Source organism: Siphateles boraxobius, unplaced genomic scaffold (assembly GCF_051911475.1).
Source record: "Siphateles boraxobius isolate OS27281-9 unplaced genomic scaffold, OSU_SipBor_1 76, whole genome shotgun sequence".
Lineage (NCBI taxonomy): Eukaryota > Metazoa > Chordata > Actinopteri > Cypriniformes > Leuciscidae > Siphateles > Siphateles boraxobius.
This window is the reverse complement of record NW_027509204.1, coordinates 276,831-291,562: the sequence shown is the minus strand read 5'-3', so window position 1 is coordinate 291,562 and position 14,732 is coordinate 276,831. Positions and strand designations below refer to the sequence as shown.

The following is a 14,732-nucleotide window of genomic DNA, read 5'->3' as shown; positions in this document are numbered from 1 at the left end:
TCTGTTCTGTCCTATCTATCATATGTTGCTGCCTCAAACAGCTGTGCTATACATTTAAAAAATGTCTTTATTTTATAGTAGACTATATATATATTATAATTGATCTTTCTGATTTTTATCTTTTTTTTCATGAATGTATTTTACAACAATACAAAGATCAATGTGTAACGTTTTACCAGATTTAGTGCTACACTTATTGTCTCTTTGTTCCCCACTAAATGTTTTTTTTTTCACTAAATGTTCAGATTTTATACAATTATTGTTTTTCTAGACTACATTTTACTGAGTTATCCACTAATCTAGTTTATAATAAATTTTTTGTCATAGGTTATGATCATATATATTTTTTTCTTCTTTATAATGAAGTTGTCTGTATTAAGTAGATTGTGTTTAACACACAAAAGAGTGATTATCAGTTCAACACACAGAGTTATAGAAATTCTACTGGATAAAAAAAAAAAACTGCGCTGGCGTCGGATCGGTATCGGCCGATACTAAGAATTTTTGGTATCGGATTGGATCGGTTCAGAAAAAACGTTATCGGGACATCCCTAATATTTTCTGGTAGGCTATATCTAAGTTACTTAGGAGCTCTGTTGACATGGCGGACGGATGATGAGTCTTGTGATGCGGATGAAATAATAGCCCATCCGCGCATCTCTACTCTAATTCTAATTTATTCAAATGACATTGATTCATATGATATCTTGATTATTTAATGTATGTTTAAAATACCTTTCATGAAAATGACAGCAACTGTGTAAATTATTATATTTCAATAACGAATTAGAGTAAAACATAAGTTAGTGCAAAAACTGCCTGATGTTCAGTTTACATGTTTTCATACAATGTGGTGGGTGTTGATTATTATATCTAAAAAATAAATAGCATCTGAATTTAGACAAAGTCTAGGCTCTGTTGTTAACCTTTAATGTTATAGTAATGTGCAGGCTCCTTATATAGTTTACAGCATTAGCAGATCTTTTTTTTTTAATCCTTGCGAAACGTTTAATAGTAATTGATTTAAAGACAAAGACACAATTTTTTCATTAAACCACTGTTTTCTTAAAAAACAGCAATTTTAACTCTCTAAACCCCACCGAACCGAGACGTCAGAACCGTGGGAAGAACCGAACCGTCAGTTTTGTGTATCGTTACACCCCTAATATGCTTACAACCCATGAAGTGTATAGTGCTTGTGTGGTTTTGTAATCGTGCATTTTTCATAATCTTGCAGCTTGCTCTGTCCAATTTTGTAGGGCTTGTCGAGGTTATGCTTGAATTTTCTTAATTAGTCAGTGCAGCTCTAATCCTCTCCTAAACACCAAGACAAATCTTTCCACGTGTGTGTGTGTGTGTGTGTGTGTGTTTTGCTAGGCTTTTCTGGGGCCTGAGAACCCCGAGGAGCCATACCTGGATGGTATCAACTATAACTGTGTGGCCCCAGGCAAACGTTTCAGGCCCATGGACAACCTGTCTGGAGGAGAGAAGACTGTGGCTGCTCTAGCACTGCTGTTTGCCATTCACAGGTATGCAGAAGTTTATTCCCTTCATGTCAGATCCCAGCATTCATCAGTGTGTGACTGACCAGTTTCTCCACTTCTACAGCTATAAGCCGGCTCCCTTCTTTGTGCTGGATGAGATCGATGCAGCACTGGACAATACAAACATTGGCAAGGTTTGTTTCTCACAAGAGTTTATTACAAAACCTACTTCTAATAAGTCACACAGTCATTATGGGACCTCACACAGGTGAGGGCCACGCAGTTTTGTCACTGTGATCATTTTGTCATATTGCTTCTGCAATTTAAACTGCAACATGATGAACATTTAACATCTTAGAATAGAAATGTTGTTGTGCTACACTTAATATTATCCACCAGGTGATGCATGGAACAACATACTTTCGTTCAGCGGTTTTCTAACTTTTTCTGCCAGGCCCCCTTTTGTAGAGAAAGATATTTGCAAGCCCCCCACCTACACTCACTCACATAAAGATACTTTTTAGACATAAATCCTATAGTATTTATTTGAAACATTGTAATTGATACAGTATTACAACTTCTCAACTGTAACAGAGACTTCAAATCATAAACACAAAGAGAAGCCTAAGTAGCAGCTTAACTTGTTCAGCTTTATATAGTCAGAAGCTAATATTTTGAGGCACACAACACCAGGGTTTTTCCTGTGTCAAAACTGGTCATCCACACACAGTACGAAGAACCCTATCCATTAGGGATGCACCGAAATTTTGGCTGCCGAAAATTGCATTTTCGGTTCTTGGCCGAAAGAGAAAAACAGCCGCAATGCCCCTCAGTGTTCAGTTTGACGCTCTCGCCCATGCCAACGCTCCCCTCATGGACGGCTCATGCTCATCAGAAAAGCCAAGTCTGCTCAAATAATGCGCCGATGGGAAATTTCTCTGTAGTAGTAGAGTTGTTTCTGTTTGCACCACAGGGCTCGCAAAATCGCTAGCCCGACGTCCCGGGCAATGTTCCGCGGCCGCGCACTTCTGAAGCCGCGGCCGCGCAGAAAAGATTAAAAGGCCACGCAGAGGACTGACGCGAAATGTGTGGGGAAATCCATTTGATTGTAGTTTAAGTGAGAAATAATTTCAGTGCTCTGGTCAACCGCTATAGAGTGAAAACTGGTGAATGCAGTTTACAGGTTTCATAGAAAGAGAATGATGTGAGCACGTGTGATTGGCAGTGAGTCTTGTGTTGCGGAGCAAATAGCTCAATACGAGAGGCAACGAGAAACGCAAAGACATAGATGTAAATAGATGTCTTTGTGTGTGGGAGAGTTTCAGGCATGGTTAGATTACTATAAAAGAGTTCACATATTCACTTTTCTTGAAAATATTTAGCTATTAGATCTATTTAAATTCTTCAGTTTTTCATATTATAATAATATAATATAAACAAATTGAAGCATTTAAAGTGATATATTATATCACTTCAAATACTTCAATTCGTTTTTTTTTTTATATTATATTATATTAGGCCTATATTTTATTATATTATAAGCCTAAATAAAGAATCTCACAAGGGTATGGTTTAGGGCTCATTGCCATTAAAAAGTTTGAAACCCCACTGCTAAAGAAAATATTGGAAATTCATAAGAAATAAACAATCATTTAACTTTGCTGGTTTAATGCTTCCTGTACGCAATTAATTGACTACAAAAACACTTTATGTTTTTCCCAAACCATCTCAGTGTAACAGCTTACTTTTCTTTCATACTATATTCTATTATTGTAAAGAATTGAACTGTCCTGCAGAAGATTTTGTAAATTATTTTTCATAGGATTTCTTGGTAAAGACTGTACAGTTGACAGCACTGTTAAAAAAATATCAGGTAACCCTAAAATGTGTTTCATTTAGTGACTTCTTAACTGCTTGTTTTTCAAAAATATGATTTAATACCAATAAGTTACATCAAGGGTCAAAGAAAATGGCACATTCAAGTTAAAAGTTGCAACTGAATGTTGAAACCATTGTGTTTTTACGTGTGCTGTACAGGTCAGGTATAAAGAATATTTTTGCTCAGGTGGCGAAAAATGTCCAATAGAAAAAAGTTTGGCTCAGCAAAAAAAAAATTAGAGGGAACATTAGTCCCGGGGCTATTGTTTTCCAGTCGGGCTACCAAAATGCATAACCGGCCTGCCCGGCGGTCTATCTGAAATTGTGTAATCAAATTGCTCCCTTTAATCACATTATTGACTAGTTATTTTAAGGAAAAATATGACCGCGCAAGTTTTTGATCATGCTGATTTATCCACAACGCTATTTCTCATGAATCTCCGTGCCTGTTTTAAGAGAAGCACATGATCAGTGGTGTAAGTTTGTTTTGAAAAGTGGGTGGGACGTGTGTGTGTGTGTTCATGTTTTTCTATCCCAGTGGGGACTTCAAACTGAATTCACACAGAATCATGGGGACATGTGTCACAGTGGGGACCTAAATAGAGGTCCCCATGGGTAAACAAGCTTATTAATCATACAGAATTAGTTTTTTTTTTTTAAATGTAAAAATGCAGACAGTTGTGTGTGATGGGTAGGGTTAGTGTGAGGGAAGAGAATATACAGTTTGTACAGTATAAAAACCATTAAGTCTATGGAGAGTCCCCACAAAGATAGTAAACCAGACTAGAGCTTAGATATAAATATATATTATATAAATACTATTAGTAAATGTGCAAAAATTGGCCACTTAATATTTAATATTCAATTATTTTAATTATCACAGTGATAGTTTTAATTTTATTAAATTGAACAAGCACAACATTCAGCATTCAATCAAATATTCTTAAAGATTCATTATTATTAATAATGTTATTTCGACATATGTGTGCGTGCAACAAGCGAGATGTGAATTTGTAAATTCGGTGACAAGCGTGCCGAGAATTTATTTAATTTTATGATGAGATGCTCCAGTTCACGTGCTATGGTGAATGCGGCTCGCCGGCGCCTCCATGTCATGATTATATTGTCTGCTATATTTGCTTCTTATTTATTAAATCCAGGCAATTGGTTGATGAAACATTTATTAAAAATTAAGATACAATTTATACAAAACGAAATTCACTTTAAAGAAAGGCTTTCTACAAAACATAATGAAGTGGTCAAAATCATGCCTGAACCACTCCATGTCTCCCGATATTGCGCATCCTCCTGTCTACTCTGTTCACTTTCATAATCAACATAGATGGAAAAAAATAACATTATAATAGTGTAATAAATATGAAACTAAATGTGCTTATTTAATGGCTACAACAGTACAGAGTCTCTAGCAGCGCGCCGGACTTCCACTCAACAAAGCCAACACATATGTTGTCACTGCCCACGACTAGTTTAAAATATTTCCATTTCCTTTTGATTAATTTTGAAATAGGGCAGGGGCTCGAGCACCCAAAGCCCAAAACACCCCCCCCCCCCCCCATCTGCACGAGCCGTGGCGACATTGTTTTATCATTTAACTGCGAAAATACATTTGATTTCACAAAGAGCAAGAAACAAGCAACAGCATCATGGATCGTTTTTTAAAAAGAAAAGCCCCATAAGAACCGGACAGTTTTTACTGTGAAATGGAGCCTCAGCCTACTACTTCCTCCACCAGCTCTGAGTCGGCACCAAAGGTCGCAAAGGTAACGTTAGACAAGGCTAAAAAGAGAACATACAACGACAGTTACCTAAAATTTGGCTTCATCAGTACTGTGGATGCAACATGCCCTCTCCCTTTGTGTCTATATGTGGGATGAAACGGTCAAACCAAGGGATGGTTCCGAGGAAACTTAAAAGACACCTGACCACCAATCATCCATCACTTGCTGACAAGGATCCTGAATATTTTGTTAGAATGAAAAGTCAACAAAGCCGTCAAGAACAAATGATGATTAAATCCGCTAAAGTCTCGGAGAGGGCACTGGAAGCTAGCTACCTTGTAGCTGAAATAGTAGCTAAAACAAAGACGCCTCACACTATTGCAGAAACTGTAATTATGCCAGCATGTACAGCAATAGTGAACAAAATGCTAGGGCCTCAAGCTGCAAAAGATATTTCAAAGGTCCCGCTGTCGGATTGTACAATAGGGAGGCGAATCATTGACATGTCTGTGGACATTGAAGATGTCGTTTTGGGGAAAATCAACACAAGTGGACATTTTTCTTTACAACTTGAGTCAACGGACGTGAGTGGGCACGCTCAGCTCTTGGCAAATGTTCGGTTTGTGGATGGGGACCGTATTAGAGAGAATTTTTTATTTTGCAAACCGCTGCCAAACAAAACAACATGAGAAGAAATTTATCGTGTGACAACTGAGTATCTTGAAAAGGGAGGATTGAGTTGGAAGAACTGTATTAGTATCTGTACTGATGGTGCAGCTGCAATGACGGGCTGTGCCAAAGGTTTCATTATCAGGGCAAAGCAGCAAAACCCTGACATCCGAACAACCCACTGCTTCCTTCACAGAGAGGCACTTGCTGCAAACAACAGAACTTTCGGACGTGCTTGACAGAGCAGTGGACATTGTTAATTTCATAAAGGCGCGCCCGTTAAAGAGCCGTCTGTTTTCGATTCTGTGCGAGGAAATGGGGGCAGAGCATCAGAGCTTGTTGCTACACACGGCAGTCCGCTGGCTGTCACGGGGGAAGGTTTTGGGCCGATTGTGCGAGTTAAGAGAAGAACTCAGAGTCTTCTTGACAGAAGAGAAATCTGCATATGCAGAGCTGCTCGCAGATGAGCAATGGTGCCTAAAACTCGCGTATTTGGCTGACATCTTTAAGCACCTCAATGAGCTGAACATTAAAATGCAAGGCAAAGAAGAAAACCTCCTCTCCTCGTCTGACAAACTGCGTGGCTTCAGATCTAAGCTCACACTCTGGCGTTCCTTTGTGGCCCCTGTGCAATGTGCATGTAAACAGCAGTACACTTTCTGATCTCATAACCCAGCACCTGAAATCTGAGCGATTTAATCATTATTTCCATCGGAGTCTTTTGCACAGTTTGACTGGGTCCTTGATCCTTGGAGTTCAAGCGCGCTGGAGAGCGCAAAGGACTGGCCACTGCCAACACAGGAGCAACTGATGGAGATCAGGGAAGACCGCACATTGAAAATGAGATTTGGTGACATGGAATTGGACAGGTTTTGGATTTCAGTGAAAAAAGAGTATCCAGTGGCTTCAATTAGCGCTGTTGCTATTTTGCTACCCTTCTCCACAACTTATCTGTGCGAACTGAGCTTTTCAAGCCTGACGTACATCAAGAACAAGTACAGGGAGCGACTGAGGACTGTGGACCAGGAGCACGTGTCTGCCTCTCATCCATCCCGGCCAGGATAGGGCGGCTGTGTGCGTCTCACCAGGCTCACGTCTCTCATTGATTGTGGTCACCCCCACCCCCGGCTTGTGTGAGCGCGCATGTAGATCTTTCTCCCTCTCTCGTTGTGGATTATTGTGGGTGTGTGTGTATGTGGGTGTGTGTTAGGGCTGGGCGATATGGCCAAAAAATCATATCTCGGTATTTTTTGGTTAAATGGCGATATACGATATATATCTCGGTACTTTCTACTTTTTTCTATTTGGATAAAGAAAATGTATTTATTTAAAAAAAAAGTTATTTCACATCCTGCTCAATGATATCCAAACAATGATATTGAAGGATATGGAAACAAATAGGGAATGTAATGTAGGCTATGCAATATATTATGTGCAAAAAGGTGGTTAAAATCACATTACATTCTAACTTTGTAACATTACAAACTAAAAACAAAAATAATGCTTTTGTTTTTAAAAATGACTAAAGGCTAAACTAAAAATGAAAATAAATAAAAAACCACAAACTAATTATATTGGCCTGCATTTGATTACCCCATTATAATGGTCACTTTCATAAAAATATACTTGTAGGTTTAAAATTCCAGATATGGCACATTTATTGTCTCCAACAACAAATATTTTAGTAATATGTGTTTTAGTCAGAATTATTGCGCTACTCTTCTATTGTGCTCGTCTGTTAGGCGCGCGTGCTCGCGGCGTCGCTCATTCACGGAAGCTTGAATTTTAGCGGAGATACATTTGCAGAAGCTCGTCCTCTCCTGACAGTGAAATGGACATATTTGTTTGATTTGTTTGAGCATTTACAGATGGAGAATATACCAGTGAAATGTAAGTTAAGCACGGAGGAAAGCACCACGTCTCAAACGCATTAAACAGCGCCAGTATTTATCTTTCAGTCACTAACAGTAGGCTATCTGTCCCAGCATCTGACAGGGCAAGCTGCTTTAAACTTGTTAACTATCTTACCAGTTATTTTGAAGCGCTTAATAATCTTGTGTCATGTTTAGGACAAATTGTACTGTTCTTTCACTGCAGGAGCTCACACTGCGTACTCCACTATTTTGTGCTCGTTAATTATTTTGTGAATTACTTTGCAAACCTGTGTTTTTAAAGGTGCTATAAAGTTGTTATTCTTGTTATAGGTATTTACAGTTTGTATTATGCTCTGTTCATTACTGTTCAGTCTAAATAAACAGGACATTTGCATTTACATTTGGGTTGTGCAGTGTTTTTAAATTATATTTTACACTGGGGTGCCTTGAGATTTTATGCACTTTTAAAAGGTGCCCTGACTGAAAAAAGTTTGAGAAAGGCTGCTCTAATCAAGTACTTTTGCACTTTTACTGGAGCAATAATTAATAAGCAATAAGTATCTGTACTGTTATTCAGGTACTTGATTTGTGTACTTCGTCCACCACTGTATCACTGTCAATCGGATTCAATCACGCATTTAAATATAGTTATCAATCCAGAAGCTTTGCAATGTGTAGTTAGCCACATGAAAAATATACATTATATACAGAAAGTGAGCAAAGCTCGCTGCCATTATAATCAATTACAACGTGAGATACACAAAACTGCACCCACGAAAACTCCCATTATAATCAATGAGGCTGTAAAATGAATCTCTTATTGACATTCTGCTTATACTTTGTTAGCTATAATGAAAGGATTTGTGAGTGTGCAAAACTCGCACTGAACAGAATCTCCTGTTGTTCTGGCTAACTTAAACGCATCTGATTGGCCATTGAGTTCAGATCAGATGTGTCTGATATCATACAAATCTCAACACTGCAAAAAAAAACTGTAAATAGAACAAAGATTAATATTGCCGATTAATATATTAAGATTAATATTGGCGGCTGCCATAACATTTTCAATGCAGGAAAAGCCTTCACACTGGGAGCTGGCAGGACACGTTTGGGAACCACTGCTTTACTGTAGGATTCTAAGTTTATGTAGATAAATGACTCGTTCTTGAAGAGATTGTCATCTGTTACTCACAACCCTATATGATGTTTTTATGTGAAAACGGAAAGAAGGTATTTTAAGGAAAAGGTTTTTTTTCCCACTCAGGATTTTTTGGGTAACTAAAAAGATGATATCTTAAAGAATATTTATAACCAAACAGTTTGTTCCACAAAAGGAAGTCAGCGATACAGACTTGTAACGACACGAGAGTGAGTAAACGATGACATCATTTTCATTTTTGGGTGAACTATCCCTTTAAGGTTTATGTGTAAATCTTGCATGTTAAATAACATTAGAAGCAACGTTGAGATTACAGATTTTTTTGTGAATTGACAGCCCAAATTTCCTGATTGTGACAGGATTACTATTACATGAACAACAACATGAATGCTCCTGGTTTTCATAACCTAAAAACTGTCTCTGAGATTGACATGCACTGAGTTGTTGTTTGCATGTGTTGTGTAGGTTGCAAACTACATCAAGGATCAGTCAGTGCAGAACTTCCAGGCGATCGTGATCTCTCTGAAAGAGGAGTTTTACACCAAGGCAGACTCCCTGATCGGAGTCTATCCAGAGGTCAGGGTTCTCTCACACACACACACACACACACACACACACACACACGCTTTATTTCAGTACTGTGACTTTAAATCAGCTTCTTGATGGGCAGTATGAGCAAAATATTGAATCATGGCAGTGATACTCATCACCTGGTAATTCTGTGGGAAATATGTTTGTCACTACACCAAATGTTGTAAATTTACCCAAAACCATTCAGATTTCATAATATTCAATATCATGGAAAAAAAAATTGAATTGAATTGACAACTATTATACATATGTTGTAGTTTACCTGCTCACAAAATAAAAATGAACTCACACACAGCGATATACTCTCACGGGCCACTTTATTAGGTAGAGCTGGCTAGTGCCGGGCTGACCCTCTTCTGCCTTCAGAACTGCCGTAACTCTTCATGACACAGATTCAACAAGCGACTGGAAACATTCCTGATTCTGGTCCATATTGTCATGATCGTATCATGCAGTTACTGCAGATTTATCACCTGTTCCTCATCATCCCGAAGCTGATCTACTGGACTGAGATCCTGACACTGGAGATCATTCGAGTTTAGTGAACTCACTGTCACGCGTTATCCTGATGAGAGATCAGTAGATGTGTCCACTGTGGTCAGCTGTCAGGCTGCGTGTGTGTGTGTGTGTGTGTGTGTGTGTGTGTGTGTGTGTGTGTGTGTGTGTGTGTGTGTGTGTGTGTGTGTGTGTGTGTGTGTGTGTGTGTGTGTGTGCAGCGCTGCTGCTGGAGCTCTTCTGCTTATTTGATTTACTGTTGTCTTTCTATGCACTGGAACCAGTCTGACCTCTGACCTCAACAGGGCGTTTTCTCCTGCAGATCACTGGAGATTTACTCTTCTTCAGACCATTCTCTGTAAACCTAGAGATGGTGTGTGTGAAAATCCCAGTAGATCAGCAGTTTCTGAAATACAACAAACATGCCACGTTCAAAGTCACTGAAATCTTCCTCCTGATTCTGATGCTCAGTTTGAGCTTCAGCAGATCGTCTCCATCATCTCTACATGCCTAAAGCATTGAGTTGCTGCCACGTGATTGGCTGATGAGTGTTAACCAGCAGTTGAACATGTGTACTGTACATAGTAAAGAGGCAGTGAGTGTATATTCTATAGGAAATGGCCGTTTTCTTTTCAGCTTTTCTGAGCCGGCAGACACGCCAGAAACCAAACTAAATGCAAAAAAGCCTCTTTTTTTTAAAAAAGTGAAAATTTCATCCTAAACTATGTCCCCTCTAACAGTATGAACAGTGTGAAACACTCTAACAGTGACTTGTAGTTTTCTTTAAAAAGCACTGTACTAAGTGACTTGATTTCCTGTGCATGACTCTCTGTCTGTCTGTCTCCACAGCAAGGAGACTGCGTCATCAGTAAAGTCCTGACCTTTGACCTCTCCCAGTATCCTGATGCCAATCCCAATCCCAATGAGTGACACAATCACATTCTTAAAAACATGTTTTTCTCTGTACTTTCTAGAGATCAGCTTGGCTTTTTTAGTTCTTAATATTTACACATTTGTCTCTTGCTTGATTTAAATGTTTCATTATGTGTTTCTGTTTAGTACTTTTTGGCAATCATGTCATTTTGATTATTAATCCATTAAACTAGATTAGTCTGACTTTTTTATATTTTTATCTCGGCATAATTTGCTTTAAAGCTTTATAGTGCAAAACATCACAGTCTTTTCACATTTACTTGAACTCAACCTAGACCTGCAGTTTAAGCAGTTATTTGAGTTGGTTGGTAAAATAATTGTATAATCCCTTTTGTAGTCACTGTTTTACTCTTGAAAAATAAACCCTGCTTTTCACTAATGTTTGATTACAAATGGATTTCTTGGGCTTCACATTCCCATCATAACATGTTTTATGGTGATGTTGAGATCTGACTGTGTACATGTATTAGATCATCCAGCTATTCACACACAGCTCTCATATAAATACATGCACAGTTATAATAAAACACCATTAACAATATATGAAATGCCTAGATTATTGCAGGGAATGGGAGCGGACATAAATCTGCCTGATTTGCACGTCTAGGCAGTCACATGATTCCTGACGACTGGCATTGAGCCCAGTTTTAGAAGAAGCCATGAGACATTATAACTGGGGCCAGGTTTATGGTGTATATAAACTATTTTAATATGACATGTGTAGGTCATCTGTTCACATCACGTGATATTAAGCTTCCTTTATTATGATTGTATGTTCCTGTCACCCGTACCCGTTTATCCCGAAGGTCCATAGGCTCTTTATAAATGTGTTTTTTTTTTTCTCAAATGTTTTTCAATAAACTGTTTTCAAATCAAGAACCGAATTGTTGTTGGAATATTTATTTGCAAGGGTGTGGTTTGATTTTGACATCAGATTTGCATTTTTTTTTTTTTTATGTTTTTGTATTTTTGCATTTATATACGTTTTGGCCATATTTGTAACCTATAGACCCTAGTCAGGGTAGCACCATATTTAATCTTTGACAGGAATGAAACCGAGGCTGAGGGACAGAGTTATGCTGTCGGAAATGTCCTACTTCTCACTTCTGAAGTCGTGATTAGAGCTCAAAGTTAGTGCTTTGTTCAAGCGCTTTGGAAAGAAAAGGATATTTATGTGTTAATGTATAATTTATACCAGTTAAAAGTTTGGAAACTACAAATTTTTTAATGTTTCTTAAAGAAGTCTCCTCTGCTCAGCAAGGCTGCATTTATTTGATTGAATATACAGTAAAAACTAATGTGAAATATAAAATTTTCTGTTTTAATGTAATTTAAAATGTAATTTATTTCTGTGATGTCACAGCTGAATTTTCAGCATCATTACCCCAGTCGTGTGTGTGTGTGTGTGTGTGTGTGTGTGTGTGTGTGTGTGTGCGTGTGCGTGTGTGTGTGTGTGTGTGTGTGTGTAAGTAAAATGATACACTACCATTAAAAGGTTTAGGATGAGTAATAAATGTAACTAATAATAATACTTTTTATTTAGCAAGGATGCATTTGATACTGATCAAAATTTACAGTGAAGACATTTATTTTGTTACAAAAGATTATACTTCAAATAAATGGTGTTATTTTTAACTTTCTAGTCATCAAAGAATCCTGACAAAAATGTATCTCAGTTTCCACAAAAATATTAAGCATGCAAAAATGTTTTTCTACATTGATAAAAATAGGAAACTATTATTAATAATTGAGCACCAGTAATGAATGATAATTGAGCACAAAATCATCATATTATAGTGATTTCTGAAGGATCATGTGACACTGAAGACTGGAGTAATGATGCTGAAAATTCAGCTTGGATCACAGGAATAAATTACATTTTAAATTATATTAAAACAGCTATTTCAAAGTGTAATATTTCACAATATTACTGTTTTTACTGTATTTTTGTTCAAATAAATATACAGCTTTCAAAAACAAAACATAATTTTTCCTTGAAACTTTTGGCCAGTACTGCATTTATATAAGGGAATGTAGTCTGGTCAGACCATTTTAGATAAAAGTCATGGACGTTATAAATTGCTGGTAATGACTTCAAAATATCTTTAACCCCTAAATTAGGCAAATACCAAACGGTTCAAAAGGTGTATTTTCTGTTATTATGGCATGCATCACAATGGCCAGCAGGATTATTCAAAAGCACAAAAACATGACTTAAAATTTTAATTACATATATGTATGTATGTATGTATATATAATTAAAATGTTTAAATGTAAAATGTTGTCATATGATATGGTCTCTTCTGATGTCACTACTGGGAAAACAAAACGTTGGTTGAAAAAGTCTATTGGTTGAGCTTGATTTTAACCACATCCCTTCCATCATTTTGAAGGATGAAAGTCTGAAAATCCAGTGTATGTGTTGGCCATCATTTTTAAATTATGCTCAAAATTCCCTTAAAATTGCCACTGCCCAGATGATCATTTATTTATTTATTTATTTTAATAATTTATTATTGTTTGTGCTGTATTGATAATACCACCTTTCAAACAAAGTTACAAAGTGCTTTACATTAAGAATATATAATAAAACAAAAACAAAGAAGATACAACTTAAAACATAAAATGGAATCATTTAAATAATTACAACAAATATCATCAGATTAAGAAATTTCATACGATAAATGTGAGTCTTGAGAAGAGATTTAAAGGGGCATTCGGCAACTCTAGCCATTTCTTCACTGATTTTCACTTTAGTTGTCGCATGTTTTCTCAGCTAGCCCCTACAGCTGTGAGGCGTATATTTCACAACAATGTCATAAAAAAACTCACTTGCTCCTCCCCCTTTCTACCGCTGCTCATGTGCATTTGTTTTTATCGGAGCCGGCCAACTTTATCGTGTGGAGTATGTCTACCGAGGTGGGTAATACATCACACATTGAGGGTGGCGTGTGTGTTTATGTCGAATTACCGTAAAGCAGTTTGTGTTTCTCGCTCGTTCTCGCTTCTCACGAGACTTCCTATTTCCAACTTACCGGGACGTTAGTCCCCATGTTGCAAGGTTGGTTTTCCGCCTGGGAATGCTGGGGGGACCGGGGAAAGTCACCATTCTCACCAGAACAGGTTATTAAACCATCCAAATGATTTCTAAACGGTTTTATTAAGTTGAAATAGTTGCCGAATGCCCCTTTAAAGGAGGATACCGTGCCTGAGATGCACAGGCTGAGGCAGCGACTTCCACAGCTGAGGGGCCTGGGCCCCAGACTGCAAAAGCCCAGTCACATTTAGTGACAAGTCGAGATTTTGGGACCATTAAGTCAAGTCAAGTCACCTTTATTTATATAGTGCTTTTTACAATACAGATTGTTTCAAAGCAGCTTTACAAAGATAACAGGGAAATACTGTTGTAATTTAGTATTGTTAAATACAAAATTAAATGTCCCCAACTAAGCAAGCCAAAAGCCAATAGCGACAAATGCGAAGAAAGGCGAAAAGGCGACAGTGGCAAGGAACCAAAACTCCATCAGTGACAGAATGGAAGAAAAAACCTTGGGAGAACCCAGGCTCAGTCGAGGGGCCAGTCCTCCTTTGGCCAACAAACGAAAAGTGTATGATTATGATTCAGGCAGCATTATAGGTCAGAAGTCAGATGGGATCAGAACTTTCACAATATTTATCCAGTTCATCTGGTTGGGGTCGGAGTCATCACGCCGGTATGGAGACGTGTTTGTTGAGGAAGTTTTTTGTCCAATAATTAGAATCTCTGTTTTTTTCAGAATTAAGTAGTAGGAAATTGCTAGTCATCCAATTTTTTATATCAGCTATGCATTCCGTTAATTTGGTGAATTGGTAAGTTTCGTCAAGGAGTGAAGAAATATAGAGCTGAGTATCATCAGCATAACAGTGAAAG

At 37.7% G+C, this 14,732-nt stretch overlaps 2 protein-coding genes across 2 annotated transcripts in view; both read left to right on the top strand.

The window, feature by feature from the left end:
* The window catches only part of LOC143724583 (structural maintenance of chromosomes protein 1A), a 44,255-nt gene extending 32,557 nt beyond the window's left edge, over positions 1-11,698 (top strand). Inside the window, exons 23-26 of the mRNA XM_077217747.1 lie at positions 1,378-1,529; positions 1,609-1,678; positions 9,269-9,379; positions 10,739-11,698. Of these exons, the coding sequence (XP_077073862.1) occupies positions 1,378-1,529; positions 1,609-1,678; positions 9,269-9,379; positions 10,739-10,819 (414 nt within the window). The 3' untranslated portion in view covers positions 10,820-11,698. The remainder of the gene's footprint in view (positions 1-1,377; positions 1,530-1,608; positions 1,679-9,268; positions 9,380-10,738) is intronic.
* LOC143724587 (6-phosphofructo-2-kinase/fructose-2,6-bisphosphatase-like) overlaps positions 1-14,732 on the top strand; it is a 219,254-nt gene that overhangs the window by 135,675 nt on the left and 68,847 nt on the right. The window lies entirely within an intron of this gene.